The 18878-nt window shown below is 54.0% G+C and overlaps 10 protein-coding genes across 10 annotated transcripts; 6 read left to right on the top strand and 4 right to left on the bottom strand.

Annotated features, from left to right (window-relative positions):
• Positions 1-279: 279 nt before the first annotated feature.
• On the top strand, positions 280-1704 carry BDW74DRAFT_166256 (uncharacterized protein; the record flags this gene model as incomplete). Its single annotated transcript, XM_073726527.1, has 5 exons — positions 280-390; positions 424-961; positions 1001-1349; positions 1389-1528; positions 1562-1704. 5 exons carry the CDS (start codon positions 280-282, stop codon positions 1702-1704), a joined length of 1281 nt encoding a protein of 426 aa, XP_073587388.1.
• A 135-nt stretch (positions 1705-1839) lies between these two features.
• On the top strand, positions 1840-4010 carry BDW74DRAFT_188561 (Zn(II)2Cys6 transcription factor). The gene is made up of 2 exons (XM_073731758.1): positions 1840-2003; positions 2057-4010. Exons 1-2 carry the CDS (start codon positions 1933-1935, stop codon positions 3582-3584), a joined length of 1599 nt encoding a protein of 532 aa, XP_073587387.1. The 5' UTR covers positions 1840-1932; the 3' UTR covers positions 3585-4010.
• On the bottom strand, positions 3679-5339 carry BDW74DRAFT_166254 (uncharacterized protein; the record flags this gene model as incomplete). The annotated part of the gene is made up of 4 exons (XM_073726526.1): positions 3679-3969; positions 4020-4268; positions 4331-5072; positions 5128-5339. 4 exons carry the CDS (start codon positions 5337-5339, stop codon positions 3679-3681), a joined length of 1494 nt encoding a protein of 497 aa, XP_073587386.1.
• A 1899-nt stretch (positions 5340-7238) lies between these two features.
• fos-1 (sensor histidine kinase/response regulator Fos-1/TcsA) lies at positions 7239-9556 on the top strand. Its single transcript, XM_073723591.1, has one exon. The coding sequence runs from the start codon at positions 7344-7346 to the stop codon at positions 9372-9374; it is 2031 nt and encodes a 676-aa protein (XP_073587385.1). The 5' UTR covers positions 7239-7343; the 3' UTR covers positions 9375-9556.
• A 33-nt stretch (positions 9557-9589) lies between these two features.
• Positions 9590-10708, bottom strand: BDW74DRAFT_175339 (uncharacterized protein; the record flags this gene model as incomplete). Its single annotated transcript, XM_073728305.1, has 3 exons — positions 9590-9755; positions 9814-10552; positions 10639-10708. 3 exons carry the CDS (start codon positions 10706-10708, stop codon positions 9590-9592), a joined length of 975 nt encoding a protein of 324 aa, XP_073587384.1.
• Positions 10709-11027: 319 nt separating this feature from the next.
• On the top strand, positions 11028-12018 carry BDW74DRAFT_188556 (uncharacterized protein; the record flags this gene model as incomplete). Its single annotated transcript, XM_073731757.1, has 3 exons — positions 11028-11105; positions 11159-11881; positions 11932-12018. The coding sequence occupies 3 exons, from the start codon at positions 11028-11030 to the stop codon at positions 12016-12018; spliced, it is 888 nt and encodes a 295-aa protein (XP_073587383.1).
• Positions 12019-12458: 440 nt separating this feature from the next.
• On the top strand, positions 12459-13257 carry BDW74DRAFT_147736 (uncharacterized protein). The gene has a single exon (XM_073723590.1). It carries the CDS (start codon positions 12799-12801, stop codon positions 13117-13119), a length of 321 nt encoding a protein of 106 aa, XP_073587382.1. The 5' UTR covers positions 12459-12798; the 3' UTR covers positions 13120-13257.
• Positions 13258-13444: 187 nt separating this feature from the next.
• Positions 13445-13988, top strand: BDW74DRAFT_147734 (uncharacterized protein). Its single transcript, XM_073723589.1, has one exon. It carries the CDS (start codon positions 13472-13474, stop codon positions 13742-13744), a length of 273 nt encoding a protein of 90 aa, XP_073587381.1. The 5' UTR covers positions 13445-13471; the 3' UTR covers positions 13745-13988.
• Positions 13989-14031: 43 nt separating this feature from the next.
• On the bottom strand, positions 14032-15252 carry BDW74DRAFT_175337 (uncharacterized protein; the record flags this gene model as incomplete). Its single annotated transcript, XM_073728304.1, has 6 exons — positions 14032-14237; positions 14283-14362; positions 14411-14478; positions 14537-14857; positions 14906-15046; positions 15100-15252. The coding sequence occupies 6 exons, from the start codon at positions 15250-15252 to the stop codon at positions 14032-14034; spliced, it is 969 nt and encodes a 322-aa protein (XP_073587380.1).
• Positions 15253-16228: 976 nt separating this feature from the next.
• Positions 16229-18856, bottom strand: BDW74DRAFT_188554 (uncharacterized protein). Its single transcript, XM_073731756.1, has 2 exons — positions 18658-18856; positions 16229-18590 (listed from the first exon to the last, which is right to left on the bottom strand). Exons 1-2 carry the CDS (start codon positions 18834-18836, stop codon positions 16421-16423), a joined length of 2349 nt encoding a protein of 782 aa, XP_073587379.1. The 5' UTR covers positions 18837-18856; the 3' UTR covers positions 16229-16420.
• Positions 18857-18878: the final 22 nt, after the last annotated feature.

Genomic DNA, 18878 nt, shown 5'->3' with positions numbered 1-18878 from the left:
TAGCCTATGGATCCGCATAGGTAACCCTCGTCACCGAGTTTCCGCCTGACAAGCGCTTGCTCTATAGGGCAAGGATCGGTCGCTAGACAATGAACGCCTGGAGGATGGAGGGCATCAATAGAGCGAAGGACAAGTGATCTTCGGAGGATCTGCACTAGTGCTGGCCAAGCTCTTCCTCCAGGGCGGACTCGGTTGCCTATATACCTCCCCAGCTGGTGCAGGAATCGTGCAAGTGCTTCAGGTATTCACCATTTCTGATTTCTCTTTCTTATTCCTGCAATGACCAACGCGCTCCTCCCTATCGATTTCGCGTCCACGGCGCCGACTTCATTTCCTCCTCAAGCCCTCACAGCATTGGACCATCTAATCATCCCCTCATATCTCAGCGGCGTATCCACCTTAGACCTGCGAGGCAAAGACAAGGCCGCAGCACTGAGTCGCCTCGAACTCGCGACAGAGAGACTCATCGCACATCTCCCCTCCCTGGGTGCATATGTCGCCCCAGCAGCCGATCGTTACGGAAAGGTCAATGCATACGAGTTGCGGAGCGGCGACAACGAGAGCGACCCGTTCCTGCGAGTAAAGGAACACCCGACATCGACTCCGCTGCTTATCAACGGCCAACTGAATGAGGACTTCGTCCCTGGTGGAGAGGGCTATGACCTGTCAGAGCCCTGTCCTGTGCTCCGACTGCAGGCAAACATTGTTGGCGACATGCTTCACCTCGTCTCGCGCAGTCATCACATAGCGCTGGACGGAACGGGCGACTCAGTCATCGGTAACACGCTGTCCCAGCTCTGTCGCAATCCCGACACCCCTGCTGCTGATCTACTCACAAGTGCGACAGAACAGAAACGCTTTCAGGAGCATCTCTTGCGTAAGGCATCGACGTCTACGCCCGAGCCTCTCCGCTGGAAACCGAAACCGCTCAACATCCCACCGCTCGACCGGACGGATCCACGTAACATCACTCTCAACCGGAAATACAAGATCAGTGCAGAACGTATCCGACGGATCAAGAGTGCATGTGAGACAATCATTCGGGAACATGCACCCAGCGAACTGCGCGACATCCGCTTCTCCTCAAGCCTGGTCATCGGCGCCTTGATCGGGCTCTGCTGCTACCGCGCCCGCCAGGCATCAGGTTTTGGAGAATGGTATGATCCCACCCTAGACGTCGCGTACAACATCCACCAGCAGCTGGGCCTGCCGTCGACGTACATGGGCAATGCGGTGGTCACGGTTGAGTGCCAGCTCGACGGCCAATACCTGTCGTCGCATGCCGCCAGCATCATCATTCCAGATCTGGGAATTAACAGCAACGACCTCCAATCCCTCTGCAACACCTTGTTATCCCTCATCCCCAAACTGCGCGAGTACACTTCAAGTCACGTCGCAGGAATGATGGGGACCTTGAACGCCCTTCAAAATCGATCCTCCGTCCACTGCTCCTTCCGCGGTCTTGCATACTTGGACACGCACAAGATGGACTACTTCCAGGACTTTGGGCCGTTGGGCGAGGTGCAGAGTTTCGCGATTCCCGGGAATGGGTTTGCGGGAGTGTGTTGGTTGCTGGCGACGAAGCCGGAAGTCACGGACTATGAGCTGCAGGTTGGGCTGGAGACGGCGGCGATGGCGGAGTTGGAGAAAGATGGACTGTTTCAGTGGGTGACGGAGGTCCGGTCGGGTATGAGCAGGCTGTAGTTACCTTGAGACAGACAGAAATATATTTTTGCACTGCAAGCCAGGAAGGCGCGCATAGACACCGCGCTTGTCCCTATCCGAGCACCAGAGTCGAGACCTGATTGGCCAAGCAGGTTGGGGGCCAGATGCCCCTGACGCTGACGAGCTCAATCTTTCCTTCTTTTTCTTTTCCTTTGTCCCTCTTCATCCTTTCTCAGCCTCATAAAAGTAGGTAGCATCCTGTTTGCGATGCAGAACGATAAGCCAAAGCGTCAAAGGAACTTCACCAGCCGATCGCGCGCTGGCTGTCGAACCTGCCGGTGCGTACCATAATCATCCGCCATGGAATATCCCCTCAGCTGACTCTCTCCAGCCTCCGCCACAAGAAATGTGACGAAACACCTATCGCCTGTACCAACTGTACGTCGAATGGCTGGAAGTGCGATGGATACGAAGTCGCCAGACTCCCGCTCCAAGGACGCGGGCGACATTCCATTCCGTCAACTCCAGCAACAGAGTTCCGCTGGGCGATGACCTCGGACGAAAAGCGCTGCGTCTCGTTCTTCCTGCACCGCACCGTCTCAAGTCTAACGAGCTTCTACGACTCCTCGCTCTGGGAAAAGCTCGTTTTCCAGATGTGCAGCGTCGAGCCGGCGGTGTACCACGCCGTCGTCGCATTAAGCGCCGTCAATCAGGACCTCGAGCAGTACGGCATCCCGATGCCCGGCTCAGACACCAACAGCAGCTGGCACCGCTTTGCGCTGGAACAGTGCCTGCGCTCCTTCGGGTTCCTGAACCAGCGCCAGATATCGCAGGATCCGCAGCTGCGCAAGGTGCTGCTCGTATGCTGTCTGCTCTTCGTGATACTGGAGCTCGTACTGGGCCACTACGACAACGCGACCGTTCATCTGCAGAGCGGGCTGGCGATTCTGAAAGAAATGAAAGTCCGGCGCCGGACGCTGGGGTTGTCGATGACCGCCACTGTGGAAGACGGGCTCCTCGAGGCGTTCCTGCATCTCGAAGCGCAGGCTTCGCTGCATGGGGTGCTGGAGCCAGCGCTGAAGATCGATGATGAGCTGCTCCATGACCAGCGATACGAAGAGTGCCTCTTTGAGTTTGGCACGGTGTCCGATGTGCAGCGTGCACTGGGGCCCCTTCTCAACTGCGGCATTCCGTTCTTGGAGAAGTGCTGGAGTCTACGGATGGACGAAATCGTCGCAAGATACAGCGAGCTCCAGGCAAAACAGCAGCGGTTGCTCTCCTGCCTCTTCCAGTTTGGCACGCGCTTCAGTCACTTTCACAAAATGACGTACGCTCGCCTAACACCGAAAGAACAGCGCGTTGCAGATACGCTCCGGCTCAATTACCTTACTCTCGACATCACATTCAGATCCTGTCTCATGACGGGAATCAATTTGAAGCCCGTCTGGCTGAGCGTCGACTACGGAAATCTCTACTCGGAGATTCTTGCTGTCATGGATCGGTTCACGGACCGACCGCTGATGATGATCGAGACGGGAGTGTGTCCGTCCTTATTCGTAGTCGCTACGCACTGTCCCGACTGGCCCCTCCGGATGCGGGCAGTCGACGCTCTAAGATCCTGGCAGCACTGCGAGGGATATATAAGCTCGAGGCTGATAGCGGATATGATAGTTGAAGCGATGAAACTCCAGCTGAGACAGGTGTGGGATGAGATGCAGGCTACTGGTTGCCCCCCACCGACTCTACTTTCTTTCATCGAGCATGACGTGGGGGTGGATGCGTACATTAGTGACGGACTCGGGTATCAGACATGGTCGATGCCGCTCGAGCCCGATAAGAGTCTTATAGAGGCCCTGCGTTCTATCACAACAGTACGGAAGTGGCCCTGCGTTCGTGCATCAGGGATTTTTCCCACGTAATGCGAAACGTTTTGCCAAGGTTCATTCCACATATCGATCCGCCACTATCATTATCGTCATCATGTCCCATAATCGATGTATCCAACGCGACCCTTCAAGTGGCATACCTCCACTCGGTGACCTCTCCACTGGCCGCTTCCGCCTCATCGAGCTGTTTATTCTTCCTGGCACACCACCATTTGGCCACAAGGCAGAAGATAGCGGTTAAACCACACCCGGCAATGATAATGCCACCGCCAGTCTCGTACCGCGGCTCCTGCGAGCGGAGGAAGAAGTACGGCGTGAACCAGTGCGACACGGACGACACACAATTCGCGATAGCGATCAGGGCAGCTCGTTTTGTTCGCGGGCGGGGGACGACGGTTGTTTCCCAGGAGATTTGGATCTGTGCTAGTTAGCCTGCGATGGTTGCAGAGTGACGGGGGTAGGGCTTACGTTGAGGCCGACGAACGGCCCGGTGCACAGCAGGATCAAACTGAAATAGCGAGCTCCCACATTCAGTGTGGAGATCATCAGTACTGCACCAGCAAGTGCCACTAGAATTGGGACGATGATATGCCAACAGTGCTCCAAGAATCTACCGGACGACCAGGAGATAGCCAGGGTTGCAAAGTACGCAATTACATAAGGCGGCGCTTGCACGAGGTAGGTCACGACCTCGTCGAAGCCGAGTGTCTGGACGATCTGATCAGTGTCAGCGCACGCCCAACTGCAATAACAATCCAACAACCTATGGAGAAACATACAGACGGAAAGAAGTCCTTGAACGACTGTGCGATAATCAGCGAGAAATGGACAGCAGCGAAGAACCACGTAAACGGATCTTTGGCCGCTAGTATCACTCCACCCCAGTAATCGCCTTGACCTTCCCCGCCCTCATGCACACCACCGGCAGACACAACCTGCCGGTACTGCGCCATGGCGGCCTCCTCCTCAGAGAACCAGCGACGACTGGTGTTATCCGGGAAATTCGGCAGGAAGCGATACGCCACCAACGCAACCATCACACTGACAATGCCCTCGAGGAGGATGAACCACTGCCAAGCACGCAGGTTCGCAATTCCATCCATATTCGTTAGTATTCCAGCAGCCAATAGGCCTGAGAAAACATTGGAAATGATATTACCTGCATGCCAAATCCCCATGCGCAGCGGGGACTCCTGCTTCGTGTACCAGGACGAGGTGAGCAGGGAGACGGCCGGGACAAAGGGACCCTCCGTGAAACCGACCAGGAAGCGGCAGAGACAGAAACCCCAGCCTGAGCTGAGCGCGGGCATGCAGATGGTGACGGCGGACCAGGCGAGCATGATCGAGGGCATAAGAATGCTGGGTTTCCCCTTGGCGATGAAGACGTTGGCGGGAACTTGCGAGATGATGTACCCGACATAGAAGAGCGAGATACCGGCGGACCAAGTGGTGTCGTTCATGTGGAGGTCATCTTGCATACCGGCAAGACGGGCATTCGAGACATTGATGCGGTCGAGATAGCTACCAAGACAGCATTAGGTTACGCAGTAGACAAGAGAACGCTTCATAATCTCACCTCATAAGGAGCATCATCGTCACGCAAGGCAGGAAGTACCAGTCTAGCTTGCGCAGGACCGCCTTATTCAACTTCTCCAGCTCCTCAGGTGTCTTGTCCTGGAGGATGGGGAAGTGCGCGAGCAGGCGGTCTGCCTCGGAGACATCCTCCAGAGCTTCAAGAGCGGCCTTGGGCTCGGCATCATGGGATTTTTTGGGTGATGTAGAAGCCATGTTCGTTGCATAGAGATCTGGCAGCTGCTGAATGAAACGTTCACTCTCTGGGAGACGACTCCCCTTTTATAGGCAACCTCCTGCCAGAGCGCTTCTGCCCAGCCCCAGATTCTGCCCCACAAAAGTGTACACAGAGGGTCTGATTCCCCAGATCAACGCTGTGCAACGGTGCGTTGGGTGGAGGTCCGACTCGGCTGGCTAGAGATGTGATGGAGTTTGTTGCGACCACCCCAGATCAACAGTCGAGAGTTGGGGACGGGAAAGGTCCGCTTTCCCAGACTCCGCTGTCGTCGTAGATTTGATCTGGGAGATCCTGTAGATGATGTCTCCGCCTTGGAGTCCGACTTGGCCAGGCTTGGTCGGAAAAGTTCCGGTATGAGGCTGGGCTACTATAAGTCGCCGGTTCTTGTGCTCTGTACTATAGTTATGTGGTGTTGCAGACGCATTCCTGCACAAGCATGGACTTTGGAATTAACCGGTGGCACATGCCAACAAGGTCCATCACATTCTTCGCAAAGCACAGTGTCGAAGCTAAGCGATTACCTGCCCCCTCCACTGTGACGTTTAGGTGCATGATAAGTCCTACGACACCTAGAGAGAAAGGTCACCCAGAGAACGGATGCGGAAAGATCTGCTCCATACGAGACTGGAACATCTGGCGCAACCGGGGTGGGCAGCAGCGCCACCGATCTTGGGGAATTCATCAGCCTGTAGGGTATATCGGCCATGGTGTATATATATCTCTCTCGCAAGGGTTGCTAGGGGCATAACAGACAATTCGAACTCTGTTAGATGGTATTGTCGCCTTTGCCCTGGGCGACTGATTTCAGTGCCTGGTACAGGAGAAGTCGTCATATTCTTGACTATCAACCGCAGCGGAGACTACTAAGCGAAGTTTCACAATCACGAGCAGATACCTATCGAGCCGCAATAACGTTCCTGAGCAGAGAGGTGGTGCTAATACAACCAGCGTTGTAGGAAGGCGGCCATAAGGAACATCGAAGCGCAGACATGACTTTCCGCTGCTACATAGAGGGTATAGCAAACCAGCATGCAGTAGAAATGGTAAAGCTCGTGGTTCTTCTAGCCGCCGTATCCGCCTAGAAAATGTAGATAGATCCATGAGGGTTGTACAGCTGAACGGGCCAACATCTGATTGAAGTGAGTCCCCCATAGTCGCTGTAGAAACACCGAGTCGAGATAGTTTGATTGGCGGGGGGATTACAGAAAGTATGCAGCATCCAGATCATAGGTAGGAGGCTCAAAGGCCAGACAGAGAGGGCAGAGTAGTAGCGTAAGACTGTATAGACAGGGTCTAGCATATAAGTGACTCGAAAGAGATAAGACACAGGCTGACTGGTCGTGATTGTTCAACATGTATAACATGAGTAAGCAAGCAGTACCAATCGATCGGAGTACCGGGTCAACGGATAACGAGGTTCGGAAAGGCCCTGCCTGCTCCAGGTGGACTGCCATGCTGAAGAGACGAGGCCCTGAGTGGCGGCCTTGGCGCCCTTATCGCGATGGAGTGCGACCATGGCAGGCCACAGGGAAACCGTGGACTTGTCGTGGTCGGGCGAATTTTCATCGAAATCATCATGAAGAAATGGTCATCTTGGGGTTAATCAGTGTGAGGAGCAACATCGCAGGAGCATCATCAGATTGAGCGATTACTTTGAATGTTGAAGAGAATCAAGAGTTGATCGCTGTGAAGCTGCCACAGGTGGAGCTGGAAGCTAGGCCGAACTCGGAACTCGGCCCGAGGATGATCCGGAGGGACGCCGAGCGCGGCGGGCCAATCACGTGATCTGGATGCTCGTCCCGCCAGTGACAATTGCTCCCCGCACGCCACTCTCGCTGCCACGGACAAAACCTTGGAAGAAGGCACAAATCCGATTTTCACTCGACTGCAACCTTCCAGCGGCGATCATCATGGGCGCTGCCCGCTTTCTTCCTGACTTCAAGCTGTGCGAATGAATCCGAGCCGGGCTGAGCAGAGCAGAGATGTTGCTCAACGGCCAGCTTTCCGCCCTCTCCCTCGACGAGCAGCGGCGTCGCGATGATCCTCCCACCAAGCCCGAGACCGAGATCGAGCTACCGCGCCCTTCCTCTCCCTCGCTGGGTCGCATTTACCGCTACACGCCGATTCCTACCCTCGTCCTCGATGCCTCCATGACCATTGTCGAGGTCTCCAACAGCCATACCGTCCTTACCGGAAAACCACGCGATTCCCTGCTTCATGCGCGCATCAGCGATGTCGGCCCGGAATGCATCCCTGCTCCCAACATTCCCATTCTGTACGGTGCTCTTCGCGCCGCTACGTCAACTCGAGAGACCCAGATGATTGAACATATCCTGGTCGATGGGAGGATCGCACACAACTTGCGGGTGACGCCAATCTACGAAGATTCAACCCTCCTCTACATTGTCCTCGAGGCCGACAAACTCACGGCCGAGGTCATCAACAGCCAGCATGCGTACCTGAACGAAACCTACAAGATCCTCGTTGATACTGTCCGGGACTACGCCATCTTCATGCTAGATCCACACGGCCACATCGCGACTTGGAATGCGGGTGCGGGGGTTCTCAAGGGATACAAGGCGGAGGAGATCATAGGCAAGCACTTTTCCATCCTGTACAGCCCGGAAGACCGAGCGAGCGGCAAACCGACCAGGGCGCTGGCTGTCTGCTTACGGGAGGGCCGGATCGAAGACGAGGGCTGGCGATATCGGCGCGATGGATCCAGGTTCTGGGCTAATGTCCTGATCACGCCAATTCATCAATTCGGCCAACATGTCGGCTTTGTCAAAGTTACCCGCGATCTCACTGAGCGCAAGGAGGCCGAGGCTCGCATGATCAGCGCCTTCGAAGAGTCATCCCGGTTAAAGACCGACTTCCTAGCCAACATCAGCCACGAGATCCGCACGCCGATGAACGGAATGCAGATCGCCATGACCATGCTCGCGGATACCGGCCTCTCTCCGGAACAGATTGAACATGCCACCATCATCCAGGACTCCATGTCGCTGCTCTTGCAAATCGTCAACGACGTACTCGACTACTCGAAACTCTCCTCCGGCTCCTTCTCACTCCATGCCGACATGCTCGATGTCCGGGAAGTCCTCGGTGCAGTCGTTCGCAACTGCCGGTCGTCGCTTAAGGAAAAAGTGGAGTTGACCACTGTCATTGGTCGTGATCTGCCCGTGCGCCTCCGTGGGGACCCGTTGAGATATCGACAGGTCTTGCAGAACTTGGTGGGGAACGCGGTTAAGTTCACCGAGAAAGGCTCTGTCCGTGTCTCAATTTCCTGCTCTAGCGACGAGAAGGATCCCGACTCCTCTATCGTGAGAACCGAAGTGGCCGACACCGGAATCGGAGTACCCGACAGTGCAATCAACACTTTATTCACTCCCTTCACGCGCTTCGCCAACTCAACCACTCGGAAATACCAAGGTACTGGCCTTGGTCTCTCCATCTGCAAAAGCCTTGCTGAACTCATGGACGGGACGGTCGGATTCGCTCCGAATCCCAATGGCCCTGGTAGTATCTTCTGGTTCACCGCAAAGATGGGCGGCCGCTCCGTCGCATCTCCCACAAAGCTAATCAGCACCCCCGCGACGCCTATCCCCACGAAAGTCGCCACAGAAATGCGAACGATAGCGCCTCGGAAGCACGTTCTGTTGGTTGAAGATAATATTGTCAATCATACCGTGATGCTGAAACTGCTACATAGTCTCGGCTTTCAGCGCGTGGACGGAGCCTGGAATGGCGCCGAGGCTGTACGAATGATCAAGCAAAAACCATTATCCTACGACGTCGTCCTCATGGATGTCTCTATGCCGATTATGGATGGCATTACCGCGACCGGACAGATTCGCGACATGGGACTGCTGATGCCGATTATCGCCATCACTGGCAATGCGCTCAAGGGTGACGCAGAGACGTACATTGCCAAGGGGATGAACGACTGCATTGGCAAGCCGGTCCACCGAGATCAACTGCTAAATGTCTTGTGGAGATGGATTGGGACGTAACGCAGCGCCGGTGGCAACGAGACACGAGGATATACGGTTGGCTGCATTGTTGGCGTTTGGAATACCACGGGAAAACCGGTACATACACGGCATATAGGGGAATGTATCAACACACGAAGTACATCATCTATCTATCCATAGTTTTGGCGGCCCTCTTTGAATATATTCTTTCTCATTCCTTAGAGTTATTTCCTCTTTACTTCACGTAGAGTTGATCAGCTATATAACGCCGAAGGGTTATCTACCATCAGCATATGCCACTCCTCCTCCGACAGCCACGACCGCAGATTCTTCAACCACGCCAGATCATCAACCTCCAGATACGGCGTCTCCGTCAGCGCCTCCTCCGGCGTCCGAACCTTCATCTGCGGTGTATGCGGCCTAGCTCGTCAGCAACATAACCCTCTCCAACGAGTAGCCTATCATCTTTGAAACTCACCAATCACTCCCCCAAAGCACCTGCCTTGGATTCGCATCAAAGAACGCCCGGACCAGCGGCTTCAGATCTTCATACCCGTGCGCTTGGGTGCTGACCCGGTACGGCGCACTGATCTTGACGTAGAGGTGTCCGGCACGCATGAGGTCCAGGATCTCGGCGAGTCCAGGCTGGCGCAGGGCGTTCACCTCACTCTCACGCTTACCCTCACCATCGACCTGGTCCTCGCCCTCGGTTGCGATAGGTAGCATACTCTTCCCTTTCAACAGCGCAAAATGATCCGTCACCAGTAGAATACCCGTTTGCACAATCTCAGCCTGAACGAATGGCTTCAGTTGACTCCAGAACTCCGGATGGACGTGCGTAAAGGCCATACTCCACCCTGGACAGAGATCCTTAATCGCGTTCACATGAGCTCGCAGCGCGCCTTGTTGCAGGTTTACATCGTGCATAGCCTTATACTGATATAGATTCACTCTGATGCCCACAATACCTGCTTCCTGCATCTGCTGTAGTTCGGCTGGCGTTACGGTCTCTGGATCGATTACGCCGATGGCTTTTGTCTTGGTGCTACCGAGTTCGGACACGAACGTTCGTAGGGAGGAGCAGTCGGAGCCATAGGAGAGGCCATGCGTGAGGACTGAGTGTGTGATTCCGAGGCGCTGTTTGAATTCGTTGTACGCTGCTATTGTTGCGGGGGGTGGGGTTAGGTGGCGGGTTGGGGAGTAGGGGAAGCGGGTGGCTGAGAACAGTCAATATGGAGTGGTCTTGTGGTAGTAGAACGGGACATGATGATGCGATCTAGGATAGGTATGGTAGGAGACATACGGTCGAAGATGTGGTGGTGGACGTCCCAGGCGCCGATTGGAAAGAGGTCAAGCTCAGTGCGATCAGCCATTGTTTGTGGTCTTGGTGTTTGACTCAGTCTGCCGGTCAAAGAAGCTTGAGAATTGCGACAGCATAATTTCCATGCTCCGACTGTCGCAAGGACACGAGATAAAGGTATTCCGCAATTGTTGACTCCGATTGCCGCCGGTTGTTGATGGCTGGTGGGCGGAGAGACGCCCGCGGAGTGTTCCGGGGGGGGGGGGGGCGGACCAGGGCTCGGAGCACTCCAGCTGGAGGCCCACCAGCACCAATGCACGGATTATGCAGGAGTAGTGGTATATAGATGCACGGGATGTTGAACAAAATAGCTCCGACAGACCATCCACGCAATGACTAAACAGATCCCATCGCCCTGGCAATCAATTCTTGCCGGAGGGGCCGCCGGTGGCCTCGAGAGCCTGCTGACCGTGCGTCTCTCCAACATAATCCAACTACGACTCTCATACTGATTGATGGGCAGTATCCAACCGAATACCTCAAAACCCGCCAACAGCTCCAAACGAGCACATCCGGCAAGGCCCTCTCCGCCTGGCGACTACTCCTGCACACCCTCCGCCAGCATGGGGTGTCCCACATGTACACCGGCGCCGGCGCATTCTGCATCTCCAACGCGGCCAAATCCGGCGTGCGCTTCTTCGCCTTCGACTCGGCACGTCAGCTCATGCCAACGGACTCCTCCGGGCGCCCAAGCGCATTAGGGAACATGGCCGCGGGCATGATCGCGGGCGCAGCGGAAAGTATAGCCGTCGTCACACCAGGCGAAACGCTGAAAACAAAGATCATCGACGACCAGGCTGGGGCGCGGCGGTATAGGTCCGCAACGCATGCTATCCGGTTTGTGCTGAGTACCGAGGGAGTGTCTGGGCTGTATAGGGGTGTTATCCCCGTGACGCTGAAGCAGTCCGCGAACGCGATGGTGCGGTTTACGAGCTATAACTTTCTCCTGGGGCATTTGCGGGATGGGATGGGGTTAGGGTCTAGCGCGACGGTTCTTGCGGGTGCGTTGGCGGGTGTTGTTACTGTCTACGCGACGATGCCGTTTGATACACTCAAGACCCGGCTACAGGCGATTGATGGAAGCGCGCGGTATAAGGGGACGCTGGATTGTTTAAGGAGTGTTGTGTTGGAGGAGGGCGTTGCAGTGCTGTGGCGGGGAACGACGCCGAGGTTGGCGCGGTTGAGTGTGAGTCTCCCATCAGTTTATTGATTTGTGTGTCATGCTGAAGAGTGTAGATATCCGGCGCGGTGAGCTTCAGTATTTATGAAAGCGTCATCCGGTGGAGTTGGTCGTTGAGGCCGGAGACTCTTGGTGCTGTCTGAGGTATGTAGGCCTAGAACGTATATATATGTTCTGGGTACGGTGGACTATGATTGAAGCGGGTTGGACAAACAAGCAAAACCATTGGTGATGAACAACGCTCGAGTAGTGGTCTGCTCTAAGTATGGAAAAGAGCTTTCATATCTCCAGCTTGCCGTCCGGGTGCAATGCAGCTATTGTAGCGTGACCAACCTCGCGCCGAGATCCAATGCCCTTATAATGAGAACTGGCATGGAGGAGATGAACTGGCTGTAACCCTTTTTGAGTATGACGGTAGTTGCTGCCATGGAGGGGGAGTGTAGATGGAAACGAGAGGTCAAACAAATCAGGTGAGCAAAAGGATTCAGCAATTAGCCAATTCAACAACAATATTCAGTTGCCACTCTGGTCCAAAGTAATGGAGACATCCTCACTAGGCTTGTCGATTGGCCAGGTCAATGGAGGAGACTTGCCAGGGCTTCTTTGTTCAGCGCCCCCACCGTCACCTCCAAGGCTATTCAGATTAAAACAGTAACCCTCGCGTCTAATTAAACACCAACAGAGGATTGCTAACAGTATTAAGTAGCGGTGAGTCTTACCTATCTAGCTTGATTGCCAGTTCTTCTCTCTACGTCATCTCACACTTCTTTCCATCATCCCGCTACACCACAGTCACAACATATGTCGTTTACAATCGCGACAGCGCCATCAATGAGTTCTTCAACTCAAGCACTACCGTCACAAGACAGCAATGTGATGAATATGCCGGTTCCCGCGCTGGTGGTGTGTGCACTGCTCTCCAGATGCAAGGAGTGTGCAGCTACACCGTGACAGCGGAGTCCAAGGTCTTCCAATTCCGAGACGAAAACTCCATCCTTGACATGGAGATCCTTTCCTTTGCTAAGGCAGTCCATCCCGACTTTGTAGCGAGCTGCACGTATCTCGGGACCATCGGCGATCCGGATTTACGGCCAGTCCATATCTACGAGATGGAGTTTCTCCCTGGGACTGCGCACGTACTGGCGCGGATTCCTCCAGGAAATCTTCTCGGGCATCGTAACACGATCATGGATCTTGCAAGGTATGCCCAGCAGGGAGGATTTCTCTTTGTTCGTAGGGATTGACATTCTCGAACAGGTTCTTCGCCCAGTCATGGAACAACGACGCACGGGCAGGGCTAGGCTTAGAAGCAAGAGCGACTGCGACCTTACTTGCAGAGTTCCAATCAATATTCGACCTTCTCGCTCGAGACCTGCCATCCCGCTTCGCACCCAACATAGAAAGGGTCCGCACGGAGCTCCCGTCTCTCTTCTCAGACGCGGGGTTTCCCTTCGTCCTTAACCACGGCGACCTTAACCAGACGAACATCCTCGTCAATCTCGCCACTGGAAACATTACAGGCATAGTTGACTGAGCTAATTCTAGGGGTCTGCCATTTGAATTAGCGCTATATGACTTGAAAATCTGCTGGGCTGGATGGATTCAGAAGGATGGCACTACCACGCTCACCGCCGTGAACTCGAGGGCCTCTTCTGGAAAACCTTCCAAGCGAATTTGAAGGCTCGTAGCCTTTCTGACGCTGATTTGCATTTGATGCGTGCTGGGAGGATGGCTGAGCTTTTCTACCGTTATGGATTGATCTTTGACTCGAAGAGCGTGGTGCCGAGTGTGCGTATGGACCAGGGAGACGGTTCACTCGCGTATCTCGATGCTTTCCGCACTGCGAATGAGTGGGCTCCATTTTCCTGAGTCTGAGCCTGCTTATGAGGGTAGATTGCAACCGGGACGCCGGTAAGAAGGATCTGTTGCAGCAGGAGCTTGTCTCTCTCGAAGATAAGATGGAATATTGATTGTATCATCAGCTTGCGCCTTCTTCGGCGAGTCCGTCGGATCAAGAGGAACTTGTAGAATCTAGTCTGGAGTGTAGAATGCTGTCTAGCGGTTCAAACCAGCGATTCCAGCTTTGATGTTGTGTGTTTACGTTCGAGTCAAACCATTTCCAGTCTATCCGGCACGCTCTCTGGAATCAGCGACTCTCAATGCAACAAATCATCCTTGCAACTGTCCACGCGTATCACATCCAAACTAGTCGACTCAAACCTCGAGTGTCTCCTGGCCTTGATGCTGACAAGAGAAGTAATGCAAGTCTTGCTATACACCGGGCGCAGCGTAGGGAGGCAGACGACGATGACGCCGAGACCACACTCGGCAATCGTCCAAGATACCAGTTTTATGACGAGTGCTGTGCTGTTAGCTTGGGCTTTTTGAAAGTGGAGTGGGGTCATACTCTCACTGTCCGCTACTTCAAAGGCGTTGGAGACGAGATCGAGATAGATCGCCATTCGGACAGCAGAAGCTCCAATCGCCCTGTATGGGGGTTAGATGTGGTCGAGAAAGCCGGTACGTACGGCATACAGGAGACCAACGAGGAAAACCAATATCAGGACCAGTTTTCGGTGGATGGACATGTTTAACGACCACACCTAGCACGGGTTAGCTTACAATTCTTTTTATCGATAGCGAAGGACTTGCCCGTAGCACTGGTAGCAGCCGTATAATGACGTCTGTACTGAAATCGGAGATTGCATTACCTTCAAGGAGCGGAAGCCGAAGACTATACTTCTCTACAACAATGGCTACTGTCGACCACGCGCGCTCCGGATGAGCGCCGCAAAGAAATATCGCTCCGAAGCCAAACACTAGAGTCCAAACAATGACAAGCGCGATCAGGAATGTGGTTGCCGTATGGAAGGCAGTCCTCGTAGTCAGTCTACTGCAAAAAATGCTGCGGTAGAAGTACAGGATGCTGAGTTTGATGAAGCCCAACGCTAAGATTGCTGCTATGTCGGTGAAGTACTGAATCTGTGATGTGTCAGTTTTGATACGTCTATTCAGTGGCACGCTGCAAACCTGCAAGAGCCTGATCTGACGATGGGAATTCACATCGAGATCGGCAACTCGGCTTGGTTCAGTGGTTTTAGGAAGAACATCTTCCAGAAATCCCGTGGTTGCTCCCCAGATCGAAAGCGCCGAGAGAATATATTCCAGAAGCTGAGAAGGTTACTAGCTATGCGCTATCCAACCCCAAAGCAGGCGCAGCTTACCAGGGCGGGTATAGTTAACCAGTCATCAATCCACAGCATAGATCTGGTCCTCTTCTTTGCAAAGAGGCGTAGCGTCACCGCCAGAGTGCCAAGGGCAGGAAACAGGGCTGAGACGACAAGGATCGCTGCGGGAGTTGCGTATGTGCGAGACATGACAATCAGCCTTCATGTCTTAGACTGTACAGTATAGTTGAAGAAACAAAGACGATTGCTGAATGATGACGGCACGGGCGGGCTGACCCCTGCTGACAGCCTCCCCCGCGAGGCGGCATGCTGGCAGCATTCCGAATGATCGCTGGCCACAAGAATCCATGGATAGGTTGGAATAGCAGAGAGATGGCCACAAATAAGGACGAGGACGGTCCAAAGTGAGTTTCTTTGACACTGCTCGCATAGGTATTTACCTACCGTGCTGGTATGGCACACGTGACCTCGGTCTATGCTTCCGCTCAATCACCATAAGCCCTCCTTGTATCCCATTGAACATGGCGGTTCTGGAGTTCTCATATCCACAGCCCTTGTTTTCGTCCAATGAAAACAGAACGAAGGTATTTGTCGCCATTACTTCCACCCCCTCCGCATTCCAGGCCCCGCGTCGCAGCGTTGACTTGGTGGTACGAAGTATATTCCGACGTCATTGACTGGAGGCAGTGGAGAATACGGAAGCCTCAGAAGCACTGTGGCATTCCAGGTTGCGAGCCTTCGTTAAGCCGCATTGTTGATACCGTTGGGCCCGGTCATCCGCATAACAGCAGACGAGATCCACGTCAACGACGTCGGCTTCCTAGACGCGGTTTGAACTCCCCCTGTGGCTTGGCGGGGACAGTTATGATTCTTAATCAAAGTCTTTGCGTGCCGGGTAGAGTGCGTAGACTTCATACTATAACCCTTGCAACCACTGCTGGATCCTTGGGTCTCAGATTTCGAGCGTCGGCTTGGTGAAGCGGGGAAAGGGCGACGGAAGTTCCAGGTGGCATTTGGCGAGGAAGGTGGAAGATGCATTCGCTGTGAGCCGGCGCGTGCCAAGCTATATTTTGCAGTTGCAACCTTGGCTTGTGAGTTTACCATAATCTTGTTTCAGATGGATGTTAATGGTGTGCCATACGTGTAGGACTAATATGACAATTAGGTCCAAGGGAGTGAGTGTTAAGGCGAGGATGGCGACAGAGGCAAACAAATTGAGATATATCGCACTGTTCTTTGCTACGTAGACGTCACTGTAGATGGGATGCTCGGAGAAAGAATGTCGTTTTATGACCTTGTTCAACATGACTGCTGGGTTCAGGTTGGGTCGCGGCGGGTATATATTATGCGACGAGGGTCATAGCACGGAGGAGTCTAGGCAGACGGAAAAGGGGTCCCACCCCCAATCTCCGTGAAGATATTCTGCGAAAAAGGTCTCCATCATAGAGTCTACTGGTGTCGTTGCGAACTCATCAGGATGTTGCCCATCGTATGGGAAAGGTTGTGTCGCTAGAAGAGGGTCGGTCGATTGCGTCGGGTCGCCGACCGTGCTCAATGTGCTAATGGAGTTCCAAGCAGCTTTCTCGCTAAGTAGAGGATCGACGGACCGTCCGTCGCCAATGATTCGGGTTTTCGAACGAGGTAACTGCAAATCGGATGACGAGCCGCTGGCTCGCAAGCGGCTCAGCCGCTTGATCGTCAAGTCAACGATCTTATCAAAGTTCTCTCTCCCATTGCGCACCGAGGGCCACCATTGTCCGCCGATACTGAGAAGATTCGAACATACTCGAAGGTCGCGCAATGCGTCGGCGAAAGAAACTACAAGTTGTAGGTCGGGTGACGCCCAGAGGCAGTATACAATGGTCGCCCCGGACGAGAAGATGCCGTGAATATTTCGCCAGTTGTAGTAGAGGCTCTCTTCGTTATTGAGGCGATTGTAGATGTGGATGCGCTCACTGGAGGATCGATAACACTGAAGAAGAGCAGAATGAGTTGGAGATGGGAATGCCTGCGACGGTTGGTATAGAAGCGTTACGGCTCCATGGTAGAGCACTTCTAACTTGAGCCGCTTGTGGTGGACTTTGGCTGACTCGGCCTCGTGTTGCTGATTCATGTCTGATCCCAACCAAGTCTGTCTGCCCTCGGCAAGCCACCCATCAAGGCCTTCCTTGATACGAGTCTGGTCCGCAGTATGGTCAGCAGGCCAGCGAAATACCCTGCCCTCGGCCGGGAGATGATAAAACAGGATTTTGATTTCAGATATATGGCGATCTAGTGCAAACCGTTGGATGGATAACGTCATGTCTTCCGGAAGACGTGCATAGTGGCCATGCAAGCCATTTGTTGGTAACCCCCAGTCAACGGGAACATCGGCAAGGGTTGGCATTCGAAGATCAAAGGTCTCGTCACGTATGCCGAGCGGACGACCTTGGATAGTCGCAATGGAACGGTCAAGGTTGTAGACGGTATAGAATAGAAAGCGCCGCATCGCGAGTGAAGTGGGTGAGGAATCGGACACGTCCCTGGGCTCGCGATGCAGACCAAGGTCAATACAATGAGACATGGCTACATGTACCAAGGTCCAAATGTTGAGATTGGTAGGAGCAGTCATACCCTGGATTGTGAAAAGGATGACGCTCTGCAGTGCAGACATCGATATGCTGGACAAACATTCCGGTGCAGCCGCTACAGCGACTTTGTAAAAGCGAGTCGGTGAGAAGTCGAAGTTTTTGTTGCGAGTGAGGACCGTCGCGGCGAGCGAAAACACCATGAAGACATGCAACACAGCGGTGTAAATTGAGATTGGTGTGACATCTTTGTCGGCAATTTTGTCATAACGTCCATTGTAGGAGAACGGAGGAATCTCATCCGGCCAGCCATGGGTGTCAACATCATGAGTGCGGTCGTGTCCATACTCGATGCAGAGTCGAAGAGCGCTGTAGGCATTGAGTAGCGATGCTGGGTGGAGGAGGGGATGATCGATTTGGATTTCACGAAAGTAGACGTCGAACAATGTTGTAGCTTCATCGGGAGAAGGGAGTTCAGTTGAGAGCTTGCTATGGAGTATGCGGTAGGAGTCAGCGGAGTGATGCGAGCGTTCACGATGACTCCGGATGGGGCCGGTCGAGGTCGAAGCCGGACTTGAGAGGGCATCGGCGTGAGCACCGATAAGGTTTGTGAAGAAAAGCCCCGACGAAGAACCTAGGTAATGTTTCTGGCGGGAATCTGAGTGGAGGGAGAGCATTCCTAAATCGAGAGCAACCGAGCGAGCTTCAGCAGCTGGGGGAGGGTCTGGCGGGTTCGAGTCAGAAGTTTGGAGAGCAGCAAGACGCCGTTTTCGTGAAGCCGTCGGCTCACTCGCCTGTCGCGCGATGTCAGGCGCAGGGCTCTCTACCGAGCTTCTAGAGAAATCGCCATCCGGGGCAGGCGTGTCCAGCTGCGGCCCTTGAGTGAGGTCGAAATCGGCATCAAGTATCTTGATCTGCTGTTCTAACCACTGAATGCGCGCATGACATCGAGCTGCATAGCTATAAATGCTGTTAGAATGGAGCCCGATCGAGATAAATGCGGTGAGATCGCTGTTAGGTCACTTACTCGCGAGGAATAGACCGATCGTTGTTGCGGCCATCGACATCTACACAGGGAGCGGCAGCCTTTGCGCAGTTAGAGCAAGCGGGTATGCTCCCATCACACTTGATACGCTTGGCCCTGCATCGTCGACATGCCAAGCGCACCTTTTTGTGTGGGGTAGACTGGTCATCGGCAGATCTCATGATGGACAGCGCATGGTTCCAGTCACAGCATGAAGAGTCCAA

Source organism: Aspergillus multicolor (genome assembly GCF_047715735.1).
Source record: "Aspergillus multicolor strain CBS 133.54 unplaced genomic scaffold BDW74scaffold_4, whole genome shotgun sequence".
NCBI lineage: Eukaryota > Fungi > Ascomycota > Eurotiomycetes > Eurotiales > Aspergillaceae > Aspergillus > Aspergillus multicolor.
Note: the sequence above shows the minus strand (reverse complement) of the source record. Positions and strands in the feature narration are given on the sequence as shown.